We start from the raw sequence: 17,379 nt of genomic DNA, 5'->3' as shown, positions 1-17,379 counted from the left end.
AACAGAAACAAGGGAATTATGCTGAAGTTCAAGTCAACGACACAGAATAAATGTGAGTGTTTCTAGAATAAGTACTTAAAGAACAGAAGAAAAGGAGAGACAGGTACTTGGTGATCTTGAAGAGAATGAAACAAATGGGGAGAATCAAGGCACCAGGAAATGAAGGTAAGAAGACTGTGAACTAAAGAACGTCTTTTACCATGGTGGAGAAAGCTCCTGGATACTTGGCTAAGTTAATAAAAGTTAAAATATTTACATATATTATAAGAGCAAGTGATAGTTTTTATAAGTATTTAGAAATGAAAAAAAAAAAACCATTTTACTAAGAAAAGTGAGAATGGGCTCAGATTTCTCCCTCACAACTATGGACATGAGCGTGTCAAGAGAACACCCGCAGCAGCCTTTGGAACACAGACCAGCTGCCACCTGTCTTCCTCAAGCAACTCGGCACCCAGATTGTCTTTCGTGTTGGTGTTCTCTCCCCTTCTTGTCAGGAATCCTTCTTACTTCTAAACTGGAACTGCTTTATCACCACAGCAGTGAGAGTCACTCACAGCGACAGGAAGGATTCAGAGTGCAGCTTCCATGAGAACAAGGGAGGCACAGAGAGGGGGCTGATCCTGGGCTCTGCAGTCTCCCCAGCCTGCCACCCAGGACCTGGCCACTTGCCCCAGGTCTCTCCTCAGGAGAGCTCCCCAGGCCACACACCGCCACACACCCAGCCCAGCACCACCCTGGCGGCCTGCCCCTGTCTATCCCCACAGGCACGCGCTCTTCATGTGTGATCTCTGACTCAATCCCCACCCAAGGCAAATGCCACAAGGACAGGAATTCCTTCTGTCTAGTTTCTTGATGTTTTCCAAGAGCCTAGAAAAGCAGGGGCGGAATTAGTATTTGTTGACATATGATTAGAAAAATATATGAGACTGGTCAAAATATGCTGGTTTCAAGAAAGCATTCAACATAATCTCACATTATTAACCATCAGCACTGGCCTAAGATAATTTTTTTTAAAGGGCATAGAAAAACAACTAGCAAAAACTACTAAAAAGCGTGGCTTAAAATAACACAGAAATGTGTGATCTGTTAGACAACATAAATGAAACTGAGACTCTCAGCAGGGTGTACAGTCCTGCCATCAGGATTCCAACACAAAGCACACCCATGCGGGCGCCTTCTGGTCCCACCTACCTCACTGGTTCTCCTCCTCTGTCTGCTGGCTCCTGCACATCTCCCACCACCCACTGCAGTGACCAGAGCTTAGTGCTCAGATCTCCACTCTTTCCTCCGCAGACAAGCCCCCTAGACAAGGTCGTTTAGTCTCACATCTATGTGCTCCACATGACCCCACTAGGGAACTTTCCTGCACATGATCACATACTCACTCGTTTTCTAAATATTTTAACTGCACACCTGATAAGCCAAAGTCTATATGTTCAAAGTCAACTTGCTGATCTCTCCACCTCCTTCAACTCCACTCCTCCATCACCTTTCCCATTGGCAGTGGAAGGAATCAGTCCACCAAAAGTCTGGGAGTCTGCTTCCTCTCCTCCCACCCCAAACACCACCCTGGAGCAAGTCCATCAGCTGCTCCTTCCTCACATGCCAACCTCTGCTCACGTGCCACCTTCACACCCTCGTCTTGGACACCCCCCTCCACGCCTGCACTCCTGGTATCCTGCCAGGGCTATTTCGGCCCTGCCTCCTGTGTGCTCCCAAGTCAGCAGCTTAGAATTCTCTTCACCTGTAAGTCAGGTCACTGCTCTTCTCTATACAATCTCCCTGATGACTTCCAACTGTTCCCAAAATTAAATCCAAAGGCTACAGAGTGAATGTAAAACCTGAAAGACTCTTTCACTCTAACTTCTTCTCCTACTCACTTTCCTATACTCACTCGGCATCAGTCCCTGGCCACCTCAGGGCCTTTGCAAGTGCTGCCTCCTGCTGGCTGATGTTCTTATTCCCTTCAGATGCCTGCTCAAATGTCAACCCATTAACATTTCCTGACCATTGCCTATCCACCATAACTGGCTATCTCCCTATTCTTCTTCATTCTTCTATGTGCTTATCATATTATTTATCAATGGCTGATAAATGTATTTCAAAAACTGTTTTTCAACTATCTCCACCAGCTCCTTCTAGAATATAAGAACCAGAAAACTATTTTGCTCACGATGTATTCCCAGCACCCTAGAACAATGAAAGACAGGTAAGCAGGCAGGTGGGAAGACAAAGGGAGAGGAAAAAAACAGGAGAAGAGTAACAGAAGACACAGGTCTGACTTGGTTTCACAAAAAGGAAAAAAAAAGTAGTTTACTGAAAGGTCAATTACAGAAATGCCCTATGGTTCTTAGAAAAGCTAATCTCCCTTACAGCTGTGCCCACAGTGCACCCTCCAGACCTCCCTTACAACTGTGCCCACAGTGCACCCTCCAGACCTCCCTTACAACTGTACCCACAGTGCACCCCTCCAGACCTCCCTTACAACTGTACCCACAGTGCACCCTCCAGACCTCCCTTACAACTGTGCCCACAGTGCACCCTCCAGACCTCCCTTACAACTGTGCCCACAGTGCACCCTCCAGACCTCCCTCACAACTGTGCCCACAGTGCACCCTCCAGACCTCCCTTACAACTGAGCCCACAGTGCACCCTCCAGACCTCCCTTACAACTGTACCCACAGTGTACCCCTTCCAAACCAAGACAGGTATCTTTCCCCCTCACCTTGTTGGGCTCAAACCACAATTGGTCTGTAGTATTATGTAATAGCTGCCATATTTTAAAAATATATTAACAATATGTTTGTCAAAAGAATGTCAGCCCAGATCCTAAAGAAGTATACAGGAAGAAAAGAAATCTAAAAGGATTTACCGGAGTAGAAAGAACACATTGCCTGTATTCTAAGAGCTCATACACACAGTAGGTTGCACGCAAGCCTTTGTAAGACTCCATGAAAGCACAACCAACTCTAGGGATGGCCAGTAAGGGGAGGCTGTTGGCTCCCAGGGAGAAGGAACTGCACAGGAACTGGAGCTGCCCAGGAGGGGATGGCGGGCCTTGGGCCTGGGACCTCCTTCTAGAGGGGCTTTTTGACAGTGGATGCGTTTAAACAGAAGCCCAGTGGCCAGTCAACACGTCAAAAGGTGGCCCTCAGTATTTCTAATTCCCAGTCTGAATCTGTGGCACACTATTCTAAAATGAAACCCGGAGTATTAGTGAAATAAGCATTGATTAAGAAGTGGGGCCTATTCATGAGGGAATACAAAAACTTCAGAGATCTGAGGCTTTTCTAGGATATCAGTTCAAACACGGAGCAATTCTCAGAGATGGGCTTTCTTTAAATTTGGCACAAGAGAATTTTAGAAAATAAGAGCAAAGAACATCACTATGTATAGTTCCACCCCGTTGCTTCTGATGGCCTGAAGACACCATGCGGCACTGTGACGCCCAGTGAGGACAGAATCGCTCCACATCACTGGGAAGCAAGCCCAGCAGAGCACGTCCAAGATACAAGCTCCCGTTGTGTCACCACCCCACAACACAACAGGGCACCACAGCAAAGCCAGTCCTAGTCCTGTGGCTAGAAACCTGGGCTGCCGGAGGCCAAGGGACATGGTTTCACTAAACAGCTGAACAGAGAAAATTCACTGACACAAGAAAGGTGTCCGAGGTGCGATTCTAATCTCTGTTATCAATACAGCAGCACAGAAGGAAAACACTCAGATGGGAAGCGCCTATTTTGAGCACTCCTTCTCCAACTTCCCTCAAAAATAACAACAAAGTCTAAAATCTCAAGGTTGTAAAGAGTTAACTGAGTTTAGTCATTCCCTACACATGAAACTGAGTCTGTTTTTTAAAAGATTATTGATGAATAAACTGCGGTTTTCTTCCTACTAACCCTTGGTTTATAGAAAGCTTGGTACAGCTTCAAAAATGTGATATAGCAACTTTGCCAGTTTCAAGAACCCAGGATTGTATAACCCTGGTCAATTTCACCTGTCCCAATCCCCGTTTATCCTCAGACATCAGTTTATAATGTTATTTTGTTGCTCCTAGCAAAAGCCAAGATCCTGGGCTGCCCTTTTCACCTCTCCGCACATCTTGGGGCACACAGACTCACCAACTCTCCCACACAGAGCTCTAGAGAAGTGAAATTAGAAGGTGCCAGCACCTGAGAGAGTGCTGGGATACAGGGAAGCCCATCAGTCTGTCAGGCTGCTATGGACAGAGGAAGTCCTGTTGGCCGCCAGCCCCCCAGCCCCTCATCATTTTAGAATTTTTTCCTTCGTACAATCAAAAATAAAGAAGTAAGGGCTGAGGCTGTGGCTCAGTGGTAGCACACTCGCCTGGCATGTGTGAGGCACTAGGTTTGATTCTCGGCACCACTTAGAAATACATAAAATAAAGATTTATCAACAACTAAAAAATATATAATTAAAAAATAAAGAAAATAAATAAATAATCTCCATATGTGATTCTGTTGTAATTAAATTTATATCTTACAGAAAACAGTTATTTCTTACATTAGGTTGCATCTGATATAATTGAAACTGATTATTTTCAATATTTAATCCAAATTTAGAAGACTTTTTTCTTATGAAATAACTAATAACTTTACACTCTTAAATCCAGATGCTGAATGCTTTCAACCCTCATACCCTCTTGAGTTTTCAAGTTTGCTAAATCTCAAAAGTCGACATTAAGTATTTCTCTGGGACATGAAAATGGTGCTTTTAGTATTTCTGGAAGTGTCGTAGAAATCCAACTCTTTTTATAGTATTTCCACTTCTAAATATTGGCCAGTGATTCAGAAAACCCCATAAGCACATGCCAGCCATGCTAAATGCATCTGTCAGAGGTCCTCAACCTTGCAGCCTCCAAGTTGCAACCTTACTCAGCTAATGATTTCGTGTGAATGAGAGATGTTTTGAGAGGGCACTCAGCTTTTGCCACAATTTTTCTGACACCTTAACATGTTAGAATACTGAGAAAATGTACAGAGACATTCTTATTTCCTGTAACAGTAGTAGAAATGATATTTACATTACTTACCCTGCTGACTTCTTTAGGAGCTGATTCATCTGAGGGATGAAAGAGAAAACACAATTAGAAACTCTGAGAAGTTTCTGAAATTCAGAACATGTCATTTACTCTCAACAAATTCAAGGCTCTTTTGCAATGCTTCCTCTTAGAAAATCTTATAACTTTATTTTTTAAAAACTATAAAGGTTAAACATAACAAATCTAAGCAAACACTAATTACAGAGGAAAAACAAAATACCATCACCACAGCAGGGCATTTCCAGATTACCTTTTCAAGATTTCAAAGTACCTGAAAATATGGCCACACTGAGGCATATTAAGCAATACATTATCTAGATGGGGTTCAACACTTGCACTGTTTTACATGATACAACCCCAGTGAATACAACACTTGTGCTGTGAGGACTCAACACAGCAGACTTGGAATTGTCTCAGCTCTCCTGCTGAAATAAGGCCTGTAACTGCAGGCATTCTGGCCCAGCAAGAACCACACTTGCTAACGGTGCTCTCGGCACCATGGGCCCCAGCAGCTGAGCTGCGCACACCAGCTCCACAGCACTGTTGACTGCCAAGTGAGACTGATGGCTTGTACCTGGCCCAGATGAGACCGCTATCCCCTTCAAGGGCTCTTCTCTTGGAGCTGCTACAGGAAAAAAGGATGCTTATATGATCAACAGGGTGTGAGAAACATGCTGGCAGAGATTCCCTTTCCATCTACGGGTTCTGAATGTCTTGTGACCCAGAGAGCATTTGTATGACACTAACAGAGAGGGAATGCTACTGGAGTTCAACCTGGCCTCCCCAGACTCTTTGTTCCTTGCCAGACGGCAGCCTTAACATGATGGCGTGCTGCACTGTGTCATTATCCTGCAACAGACTACAGGTTCATGGGCACTGTGTCTTCCTTAGCAGTCAACCCCAGTCTAGCTGCTAGCGTAACTGCACTGACACATCCTGTGTCACCACAAAGCATGCGTGGGTAAAACATGCCCCACATCTCTGGTTCAGGAATTCAGACAAGGTTATTATTCTCTTTCCTTCTTCATGTCCATGTTAACTGGCCACTGATTCCTGATGTTTGTTTGCTCTTTAATCCTTCAATTCTTCTCAAGTTCACTACTTACTACCCATTCCTACCGATGACAATCTAGTTCCAAATCACATCATCTGTCAACTAGTAGGTTCCAAGCTGGTCCCTGAGCCCAGTATCTGCCCTAGTAATCATGTCTATGCTAGAAAGCACATGCACAGACACACAGACACACACACACACACACACACACACACACACACACACTGTTGGTGAAAGCTCTGACCTGCAGTCACTGGCTATGCCGACTAGAGGAAGGTGCCTTAAAGTGAAACACTGTCCTAACAATATGAACCTTTACAGAACAAGTTTGCCTTTGTTGTCCTTCAAAGAGTATATTCAGAGTGAAAAGCAATAGCACTGCCTCCTCCTGCCAGTCCACACAGCCTGCATGGGGACCCTGGGGCTAAAGCCAGGACTTCCATGCTGCCTTCCTCCCCTGCAGATTCCACCTGCACCTTGAATGGACAGCTGGAAGCAGAAACAGCACTTCACACAGTCCAGCAAGGAAGCCCGCTTTGAAATGAAAGGGTACAGAACCATGGAAAAGAAGGAAATTCCACTGACATAAGATTTGGAACCACTCACTGGCAACCAAAAGGCTCACGACAGAGGACACTGATTCCCAGGCTGCCCAGGGACTCCACAAACACTGTTTCATTCAGCAAGTGAGTACCAAGGAAACGTATGCACCAGTCACTTATCTCTGCTCCCAGCAGCTTGCATTCCAGGGAGATGAATAAGCAAGGAAATTATGTTTTAGGAAAACCTTATCTATGCTTGTTAAAGACAAATTCATTTTTTTAAACATATAAAGAATCCACAATCAAAACATCATTTTAATAATTTCTAAAAGCCTTAGCAAGAATAGTTCATGGAAAAAAAAAATAAAAAACATTCCCCAAAGGGATTTCACAGTAAGTACTAAAAACTTTTTAGGTAAATACTTACTGGTATACCTTTCATGGTAACTACTCAATGTTAAGTATTTTATAATTCCTTGTAATTGTGTGTATATTCATTACTTTTTGTGATCACATTTGCTGATTTTTCCTTTGATACAAAATGGGATTTTACTAAAAATCCACCTTAATTACAAAGCTTAAAGAAATTCAGATTACACTAATACTATTATGCTCACATAGCCACCAATTTGGTCAAAGGTCTGTGGCCACTTGTCATATTCTTCACTGTGTGCTTGGCTTTGAGGCAAACTTCATTAGGGCTGGGGATCAGAATCCACTAACTAATACACTTTAGAATCAGTAAGGAATTACTGAATTTTCTTACTATATGATCTATAAAAATCGCAGTCAAAAGTAAATACCCCTTAAGAAAAATAAACTATGAAAGAAAAAAATCAGAGTAACCTAAATAAGTTTAACAAATTATTATAGAAGATACAAATAAGATCTACTTAAAATCAAGCATTAAAGAGTTGAAAAAGATTCTTATTCTTACAATATACAAATATTTTTCTTGCTATTTTCTAGCATATTCCTTATAAAAGGCTCTGAAAAGACTTAAAATAAAAATATAGATACATAATCCAAAAATGCAGTGGCTAAAAATGATGGCAAATGTTTATATTTATTTACATGAAAAGCTGTCCATAATTCAGTCACTTTAGAGGGGAGGGCAATACGGTACTATTGTAGAAGCTTACCTTGGCTTGCTGTATACATTTTTATAAAGTTTTATTTGTATACACACAAATGGATTGCAATTAAAAATTTTTTCTACAGTATTTCATGTCTTTTCACAAGTCTGAAGTGAAAAAAAAATGCAACCATAGACTTCATACATAAACATAAATATGCATCTTTACTAGTATCTTTTTCCTCTACAGATTCCCAAATTTTTATAATCACAATAAACTGCAATGTGAATAGTGAGTCTTTTCCCTAATAGATGGATTCCAAAATACAACCTTGTGCATGAGGACAAAAAAATCAGCGTTCAGTGCACATGACCAGGTGGAGGTGCCAAAGATGCACAGCCCTTCCAAAAAAACCCCCACAGAATTCTTACATCTGCCTGTGGCATCTCTCTGTGTTGGCCCCAAGATGTTCCCGTGCTGCTGGGACTGTGTGAGCCTGCCAACACCCACTCCTGCTCTGGTGCTACTTGCTGCAGTACCCACCCCAGGCAGGGGTGGCCTGCAGCCAGTCAGTGGGAGAATGACCACTGGTGGCACTCCCTGGTTACCCAGTCAGGATCTGGAGCAGAGACCCTGCACTCTGACAGGTTCAAGGATGTTCTGGAATCCCCTGAACAGAGAAAATGCACATCACTGTCACATTTATCATGAGGAAAAATAAAAGCCATCTTATTAAGGCTAAGCAGAAAAAAATAAGCAGACGATTAGCATAGAAAAAAGAAAGTCAATAGTGATAAGGGAACCAAAATATCATGTCTGAAAACATATAACATAAGAGTTAAAGATAATATACTTTCTGGAAACCAAAGGCAGAAAATTATGGCTGAGGTGTTTTTGATTGCTTAATATAAAAAACAAATGAGTGCCCTGTAGGAGGCATTCATTTCCTTGCTGTGAACTCTGTGAGAACCTGACCTAGAGGTTCTCACAGGATGGACACTGCATTTGTCCTTCACTCTACCCATACAACACTATTTCAAAACATAATCTTAAAAAAAAAAAGCTAATCAGGAAAAGCTGCAATCTAATATTAAAAACTCTGCACCTCAAGTTCTATGAAAATCATGTTACTATTAGATGTAAAACAAAGAATTTAAGAAAAGGTATGCCAGGCATGGTGGCACACACCTGAGATCCCAGTGACTAAGGAGGTGAGGATTAGAAGGATCCTGAGTTCAAACCCAGCTCAGCAACTGACAGAGAACCTGTGCAACTCAGTGAGACCCTGTCTGAAACAAAATATAATAAAAGGGCCAGGGATGTGGCTCTGGCTCGGGGTTAAGCACTCCTGGGTTCAATCCCTGGTACAAAAAAAAAAAAAAAAAGGATTATTAAACTTCTTTAATAATCATTTAGAAAAAAGAGGGAAATGACCATTTCATGCCTTTGTGATAAATTAAGATTGAAAACTACATTTTTCCATTCCAAATTGTGATATTCATATGACCTAACTGAAGGTTACAAAGTCTCCCATAGATAGGTTGACTCTCTGCTCTGCTCTCAGAAAATACCAAGGAGTAACATGTGGGAAGTACTATGTATCCAAGGCAGCTCCCTGTCTGTGGTCACTGGAAAGATTCATTCACTGCACTGCTGTCCTTCAAGACTATTCAACTCACTTTGCCTTCCACACTTCATAGACAGTATCTAACATTCCTAATTACCCGCCAGGGCATCTACAACACACAAGACACACACACTTCCACAAGCCTGGCCTCGGTAGGGCTCCATACTGGTTTTGCTCCCTATTAACTCAAACCTTCCTACCTTCAAACAGTATTTACCAACCATATAGGTGCCACACATGATTCTTAGTGCTTTCAATCAGTATCTCAGAGATCAAAAAGACAAAAATAAAACAAAACCTTGTCTTTGCAGCTTCATTCTAAAGGTAGGGGACAATAAGTCTGATAAGGCTCAGAATTAACATAGCAAGTTGAAAGTGCTTTCAGGTGCAGAGGGCAGGGCCAGGGGCTGCCCAGGTGGTGGGGAAGGGAGAGGCAGGGTGTGCAAGCGGCAGTCTTCCAAGGCTGGTACACTGAGGAAACACTGAAGTCCCTGCTGCGGAACTGGACTGCAGCTCTGAATGTAAGTCTTCCGAGACCAGCGAGGCCTCTTGTCCATCCTCTCACACAACAGACAACTAACCTTTCTCAACATTTATACATTCCTTCCCTGTTAGGAAAGTAGGATACTTTAGAAAATAAATGATTTAGAGCTGGAGTCGGGGCAAATCTCTTCTCAAACATCAGCTTTACTTACCCACCAAAATTGGCTTTCTTGACCTTTCCAAACTTGTTTTTCTCATAGTTATAAAGTGAAATGAGTTAAGATGATGTTCCAATAAAATGAGATTAATGCATCGTTCTTGCACAAAGTAGGCTCTCTCAATAAACTGCAGCTTTGCTACCCCCCCCAAACCAATCCTTAAGTATACATTGTCTTCCACTGTTAACGAGATACATGTGAGTGACTTAACTTCTTAGCTCAACATAAAGTTCAAGAAGATTTACATAAATTCTTGGCACACGAGTTTCTGCACCCAGCAGTTTCCCTGGTTTTGAAATTTCGGCATTTTACCTCTGTCGTTTCTTATTGTGTACTAAATAACATAAGAATTTCCCATCATACAGGAGTCCCACCTACCTGAGCTGCTGCATGCTGCTCAAAGTCAACACAGCAAGCTGTGTGCCCATAAACACAGAGTCAGGTGGCATCCTCTGGCCCCACTTCTCACCATCCCTAACGTAATTGGGGTTGGGCCACCCCCATAATTCTTATGGCCTCAAACATAATGAACAATGTGTTAGTTTATTACTTCATTGCCTGTCTCCCCCTCACCCACACATGAGGAAACTTCAAGGAGAGCAAAAGTGTTTTCATGTGCAAAATTCTGTATCATTGGTGCCTAGAATTATGAAATACAGTGCAGGACACTGGATAAGTGTATGCAGAATGAACAATTGCACATATGACAACTACCTGATCCCCAGCTATGGTAGGTGATTTTATCCATGAGCATGATTAGGGTGATTATGAATATTTATTCAATGAATACTAAGTTTGTATCCTTCCTAAGTGAACTGAATTATTTTCATTCTAAAATTTTATATCAACCAGAGTACCATAAATATAGAATAAAACGTTTGCTCACAGAAGTGAAGCCATATCATATCATATCGAATAGAAAATTTATACAACTCTCTGCAAGAATTTATCTATGATATGACATTATATATTCTTTCAACTTATAAAAAATTTTCATAAAGTGCTCTTAAGTTAACCCTCAAATATTAGTAAACAACTCAAATGAACATTTCTAAATATAACACTGCATAGACATATATCTCAGAAACTTCAGTACTGCAGAAATGAAAGACAGATGTCTGAATACAAAGATAAGCTGGAGGTTTGAAGTCAAAATATCACTGTTTTAGTTATATTTTTTTCATTATAGTGACTGAAAGACCTGAAAAGAATAATTTTAAGAAGGAAAGGTTTATTTGGGGGCTCACATTGTCAGAGGTCTCAGTCTATAGCCAGCTGGGTCCATTCCTTGGGGCAGGACATCATGGTGGAAGAGTGTGGTGAAAGAAAGTAGCTTAAGACATCCCACCAGGAAAGAGAGAGGGACTTCACTTGCCAGATACAAAATATATACCCCAAAGGCACACCCTCCAGGACTCACCTCCTCCAGCCACATCCTACCTGCCTTCAGATACCACTCAGTTAATCCTCATGAGGAGATGAGTTCCCTGACTGGATTAAGGCTCTTACAACTCAAACCTTTGAGTGCTCTTGCATTGTCTTACACATAACCTTCTGGGGGTCAGCTCACATTCAAACCAAAATAGTCACTGATGCTATAAAGGCAAAGAGCCACTGACCAGGATTTTATTTCCTCCTAGTTTATGTATAATTTTGATGCTCTGAAATGTAGGGGAAAAAATGACCAAGGGTTTTGATAGGCTGTTTTAAATTCTGAGTAAGAATAACATATTAAATCTGCATATCTGTAGACCAACCAAATGCAGATAAAGTAGAAGAGCACTTCCCCAGGATTCAATAAGGAAAAGAAAGAATTTTATTTCCTCCTAGTTTATGTATAATTTTTACTCCATTGTTACCATCCAAACCCATGTGGAAATGGGGAGCAGAACAGTCTAAACTGGAAAATAGTCTTTTAATCTTCTAGTTATCTGTAATCAAATCCTTAAACAAATAAAGATTTGGTGGGCATATATTATTTGTATGATGAGTACACTGCAAATATCTGAAGATACCTGATATGGTTTGGCTGTGAGACTTCCCCCAAAGCTCACGTATGACACAATGCAAGAAGGTTCAGAGAGGAAATAATGGAGTTATGAGAGTCCTAACCTAACAATGTAATTAATGACCTAATGGGATTAATTGAGTGGTAACACTCAATTACCCTCTCCCCCTCTCCCTCCCTCTCTCTCTCTCTCTCTCTCTCTCTCTCTGTGCTTCCTTCCTCTACATTCTTCTTGTAAGGTCCTTGCTTAGCATCTGGATGGTCATCTGAAGTGACAGCTGCCATTTTAAGAAAAGTTTTGCTTTCCCACCCAAGGGCGTTTCTGAGGAAGGCTCACTATTCCCTCATACCAACCCCACCCTTAACCACCCACATTAGGACCTGCCTGGCTCTAATTCCTGAGCCTGTCCCATAAAAGTCCTGACCCCCCTAAGCCTGTTTTGCCTCTCTCCATCTATGGAGAGATGGCCTTTATTTGTCAGCTCTGACAAATAAACTCTCATGTAGATCTCTGCCTTGTCTCCATCTTTCATTTCTCAGTCACCCGGTTCCTCACTTTCCTTTCATTGGTGCTGAGACCCGGGATCAGGTTCCCCAGTGTGCCTGCTCCCCTCTTCTAGGGTCACTGAGTGTCCCTGGGCACTGATCTGAATTCCATCCTTGGGACCAGGTCATCCAATCTGCTGAATGCCCTCTCTGCACCCACCACTGGACAGTCCAGGTAAGACCCCTGTCTCTGGTCGACCTAAACAACCTATGGGTCCCAGGAAGTGATCATCGGTCCTATGGCACTCCCAGGGTTACCGTGTGGTCACAGCTTTCACAGCTACAGCTGATCCCTACTGTTGACTACATCTATAGCGGGTATTTTATTTGGGTCCTGGGTTTTGAAAAAAGCCACTGGGGGTGATTGGGAGTTATTCCTGATGAGACCTCTTGGCCTTGGTTAATCCCTACAGCTTCTGCCCCTGTGTAGTCCTGACTGGGTGCCAAAGTGCCTCTGTGGGCCCTGCCCCTAACGCTTACCCAGCAGTAGTGACAACCCCCTGAGCGTATCTGTCCTCTGGACTGGGTGATACTAGAGACTGGGGGATATCCCACCTCTAAACTCACACCTCCCATGTCTCACCATGGGCGGCTCCTCATCCATTCCCTCTCATAGTCCCCTAGGCTGCCTCCTGGCTAAACTAGAGTCTCTCTCTCACCCTGGACCTGAACCTCCAAAAAACTTATCCCCTTGTGCAATCAGATCTGGCCTCAATACCCTTTGGATAATGACTCTAAATGGCCATTCTATGCCACTCTAGATCCCAATATTATCAAGAATATTTTCAACTATTGTGAGCGTTTGGGAAAATGGAAAGAGATATCATACATTCAGGTCTTCTCCTCTCTACATTCTAAGTCCTCTCTCTTGCTCTCCTGCGAGAGTTAGTTCTCACCTTAGTTAGTTAGTTTTCCTCTTAATTCTCACCTCCCCTAAGCCTGCTTCCAAAGGGACAGAAGATCCTACCAGGACTCTTCCTCCTTCGACCCAGTGGATGAACCCCCACCATACCACAATTCTCTTTCTGATGAAGCCACCGCAGCAACTGTCCCCTTGGTCCCTCCGCCCATCTCTCCTCCCACCATGTGCTCATGGGCTGCTGCTGCCCAACCGGCATCTCTGTGTCTTCTACACGAGGTGGCTGGGGTAGATGATGAAACCCAGGTTCATATGCCTTTCTCTTTGTCAGATCTTTCACAGATAGAAAAGCGGCTTAGGTGTTGTACTTCAAGTCACACCACACATATGCCCGTGTGATCTTGTCTAACACCCTCCTGCCCCAGGAGCACAGGCAAGTTTGGGAGCAAGCTAGAAACCACACTGATGAGGTACGTCAGACCCCCTCTGCCCATCCGATCGGCACTGGAGCAGTCCCTAATCAGGACCCCAACTGGGATTAGAATCCACCTGGAGGAGTAACTAGTAAAAACCAATTCATCACTTGCCTCATGGCAGGACTTAGAAAGGCAGCCCATAAGGCTATCAATTATAAAAAGCTCCAGGAAGTCCTCCCAGATAAGAATGAAAACCCTTCTGCATTTTTAGATCACCTGACCAAGGCTTTATTACAATCTTACTAATCTAGACCCTAGGACCCCAGATGGGAGTCAGGTTTCCCTGATGGAAGATCTCTAACCAAACCGTGTACCAGCTTCTCTCCACATGTGCTCACCTTTAAACCCTGCTACTCTCCTCCTCGCTCCTCAGGACTCTTCCACCTCTCCTCCTCTCACCCATTCATGCATTGAAACTCTGGAGGAGCTCCTTCCACATCCCTCCCACATACAGAAAGGCCCCTTGCTCCAGGCAACCTGCACCCGGTTCAAAGATGGCTCCTCCTTCCTTCAGGAGGGAGTTTGTCCGGCAGGGTCTGCTATAGTGTTTCTAACCTTGGTTGCTGAAGCGGCTCCTCTCCTCAGTAATACATCCAATCAGCAGGCTGAGCTGGTTGCCCTCATCAAAGCCTTCACTTTGGCAAAGGGAGCCTCCCCCCATGCCTACACTGACTGTAAACATGCTTTCCACATACTTGTCTCCCACTCTTGCTGTTTGGAAGGAGGGCGAATTCCTTACCACCAAGGGAACCTCCATTACTAATGCCCCTTTATCTTCCACCTCCTTCAGGCTTCAAAGCTTCCCACTGCCACTGGAACTGAGGATGGCAGTTAAGTAACCCCCTGCTCCAGTGGGCACTTCCTTTCCTGACCTCTCTCCTCATCATAGAGGCCTTTTGCTAATGTTTGTCCCCTGCATCATTAGATCTATTCAAGGCCAGATTCAAGGGATCTCTAACCAAACCCCGTACCAGCTTCTGTCACAGGACTTCCAACCCTCAACAAACTTGGGCCACTGGAGTCAGCATCGCCCAGCTCCTCCTGACCCTCACCACTGCACCTTAATGACACCCTGCGCCCCTAACAAGGGTCCAGACGCTGCCCCTTCCCAGCAGGAAGAAGCTAAAGAAGATTGATCTATGCCCCATCCCTTAAATGGCCCAATAACAAACAAAAGCGGGGAGTTAATGTAAGGTCCTTTCTTAGCATCTGGATGGCCATCTTAAGTGACAGCCACCATTTTAAGAAAAACCTCACTTTCCCGCCCAAGGGCGTTTGTGAGAAAGGCTCACTACTCCCTCAGACCAACCCCACCCTTAACCACCCAAAATTAGGACTGCCTGGCTCTAATCCCTGAGCCTGCCCGATAAAAGCCCTGACCCCCAAGCCTGTTTCACCTCTCTCCATCTATGGAGAGATAGCCTTTTTCTGTCAGCTCTGACAAATCAGCTCTCGCGTAGATCTCTGCCTGGGCTCCGTCTTTCATTTCTGGGTTGCCTGTCTCCGGGTTCCTCGCCTTCCTTTCACTTCTGCCAACATGTTCAGCCTCACCTGAAGCCCCAAGGAATGCAGCCTGCTGTCTTTGGACTGAAACCGTGAGCCCACAAATAAACTTATCCTCCTCAACAATTGTGCTGCTCACATCTTTTAGTCAAGTGGCAAAAAAAGCTGACTGAAGCACTGCCAAATCACAGCATTCTGATTTTTATAGTCACTCCCATGCCTGCTGTTTGTGAACACTCATTACCTTACTTTTCCTATGTCATCATGGGTAAAAGTAGGATAACCGGGAAAAAAAAAAAAGTAAATTTTAAGCCACTCAATACCATACAAAATTAGAGGTCTTTAAAATTTTAATTATATCCTTTCTCCTATATAGGCCTGAATGCACATAAATATGATTCATATTTCCTAAGTGTCATTCTGAATAAATTATTTTAACTTGCTCTTTCAAACTAAAAATACATTATGATCAACATATACACCTAGATATAGGTATATAAATCATTTTAAGATTTTGCTACAAAATCATGGTACTTTGTATGTATGATGCATACAACAGACCACTATGCTGCATTCCACTGGTCAAATTATTTTAGTTGACTTCACCAATCACACACACATACAGACTTCCCAAAGTTATACACAATGCTAACAGACACACTCTTGTATGCACACCTGTGTGTGTCTTCCTATTAACATATTTAAGTCCCTAATGTTTGGTTTCAATAAATATCACTGCTTTGTTAAACATTTTCAAAGTATAGCCTTTGCTCAGTAGGATTTTTGTTTAAACTAATAATAGTTTAATAACCAGCCAGCCAATTTCTATTTGTTAAAGATTTTAATCCAGAAAATGGAAAATTTTATGGCTAAAAGATCCTCAGAGACCATATAGTCCCGTCTAATATAACAGGAACCATACAAACTCTGACCCCAGTGCCCAACCACATTCCCATGCCATGCCTCTTCCTCATTCACCACTGATCCATTCCATCTGTGTGTAAAAAAATCTCCTTCCTCACTTAAATAATCCATGTTCCAAGAGATAAATCTATTTTGTCCAGTGCTAGCTCTCTGAATGGGCATCCAGTAATCAATCCTGTAGTTGAATAAAATCAAATCACTACTAGGGTTTCTGGTATCCCTGCGGATCCAAACTATCACCTGGGTCACTCTACAACTTGGCTGTGTGTTCCCCCTGCCACATAAAAGCTTGCTACCAATAAGTGACTGAGACAGGGTGCACTTGGTACTTGGTATACAGGACCAAAGTGTACAGAAATGAAAGATGCAGCTTAATAGGGCCAATAGAGGAAGCAGAATGAGTGCAGCTATCCTTCCCAAACTCAGCCTAAGCATAAAAATGCTAGATTCAGTTAATTTATAGTCAGTACTAAGGAACCCAAAAAGGATCCTGTCCAGGGAAACCCCAGAGGGAGCTCAAGTTTCAAAAAGTAAAGATGATGGGCGTATTAGGGTTCTCTAGAGGAACAGAATCAACAGGAAGTATGATTGTAAAAAGGGATTTATTAGATTGTCTTACACAACCAGAAGCTGGTTACGAAATGGCTGTATGCAGGCGGGAGAGCTGGAAGAACCAGTAGCTGTGCTGTCCAAGATGCTGGCACCTCAGAATAAGAAGGAGCTACAATGTTACTCCAGTCCCAGATTGAAGGCCTCTGGAAACTCCCAGAAGAATCACTGGCAGAGGGAAGGAGCAAGAGTCTAAAATCCTCAAGCGATCGCAGCAGCAATCCAGAACCCCTTCAAAAAGAATCAAGCTTGCATCTGCTGCTGCTTCCTTATTCTTCCAACTTGTATTCCATCCAAGCCTGCAGCCTTTTGGACAGTGCTACTCACAGTTAGGGAGGGTATCCACTGCAGTTTGCTATCCCCCCTGCCAATTGTTCCTAGACATACCCTCA

The 17,379-nt window shown here is 43.2% G+C and overlaps 1 protein-coding gene across 8 annotated transcripts in view; it reads right to left on the bottom strand.

Moving 5' to 3' along the window:
• Pde10a (phosphodiesterase 10A) overlaps positions 1-17,379 on the bottom strand; it is a 522,815-nt gene that overhangs the window by 107,096 nt on the left and 398,340 nt on the right. For all 8 annotated transcript variants that reach the window (XM_048805848.1, XM_048805853.1, XM_048805854.1 and 5 more), the window contains one exon: positions 5,054-5,082. In XM_048805848.1, the coding sequence (XP_048661805.1) occupies positions 5,054-5,082 (29 nt within the window). The remainder of the gene's footprint in view (positions 1-5,053; positions 5,083-17,379) is intronic.

The sequence above is a fragment of the Marmota marmota genome, unplaced genomic scaffold (assembly GCF_001458135.2).
Source record: "Marmota marmota marmota unplaced genomic scaffold, marMar, whole genome shotgun sequence".
Classification (NCBI taxonomy): Eukaryota; Metazoa; Chordata; class Mammalia; order Rodentia; family Sciuridae; genus Marmota; species Marmota marmota.
Note: the sequence above shows the minus strand (reverse complement) of the source record. Positions and strands in the feature narration are given on the sequence as shown.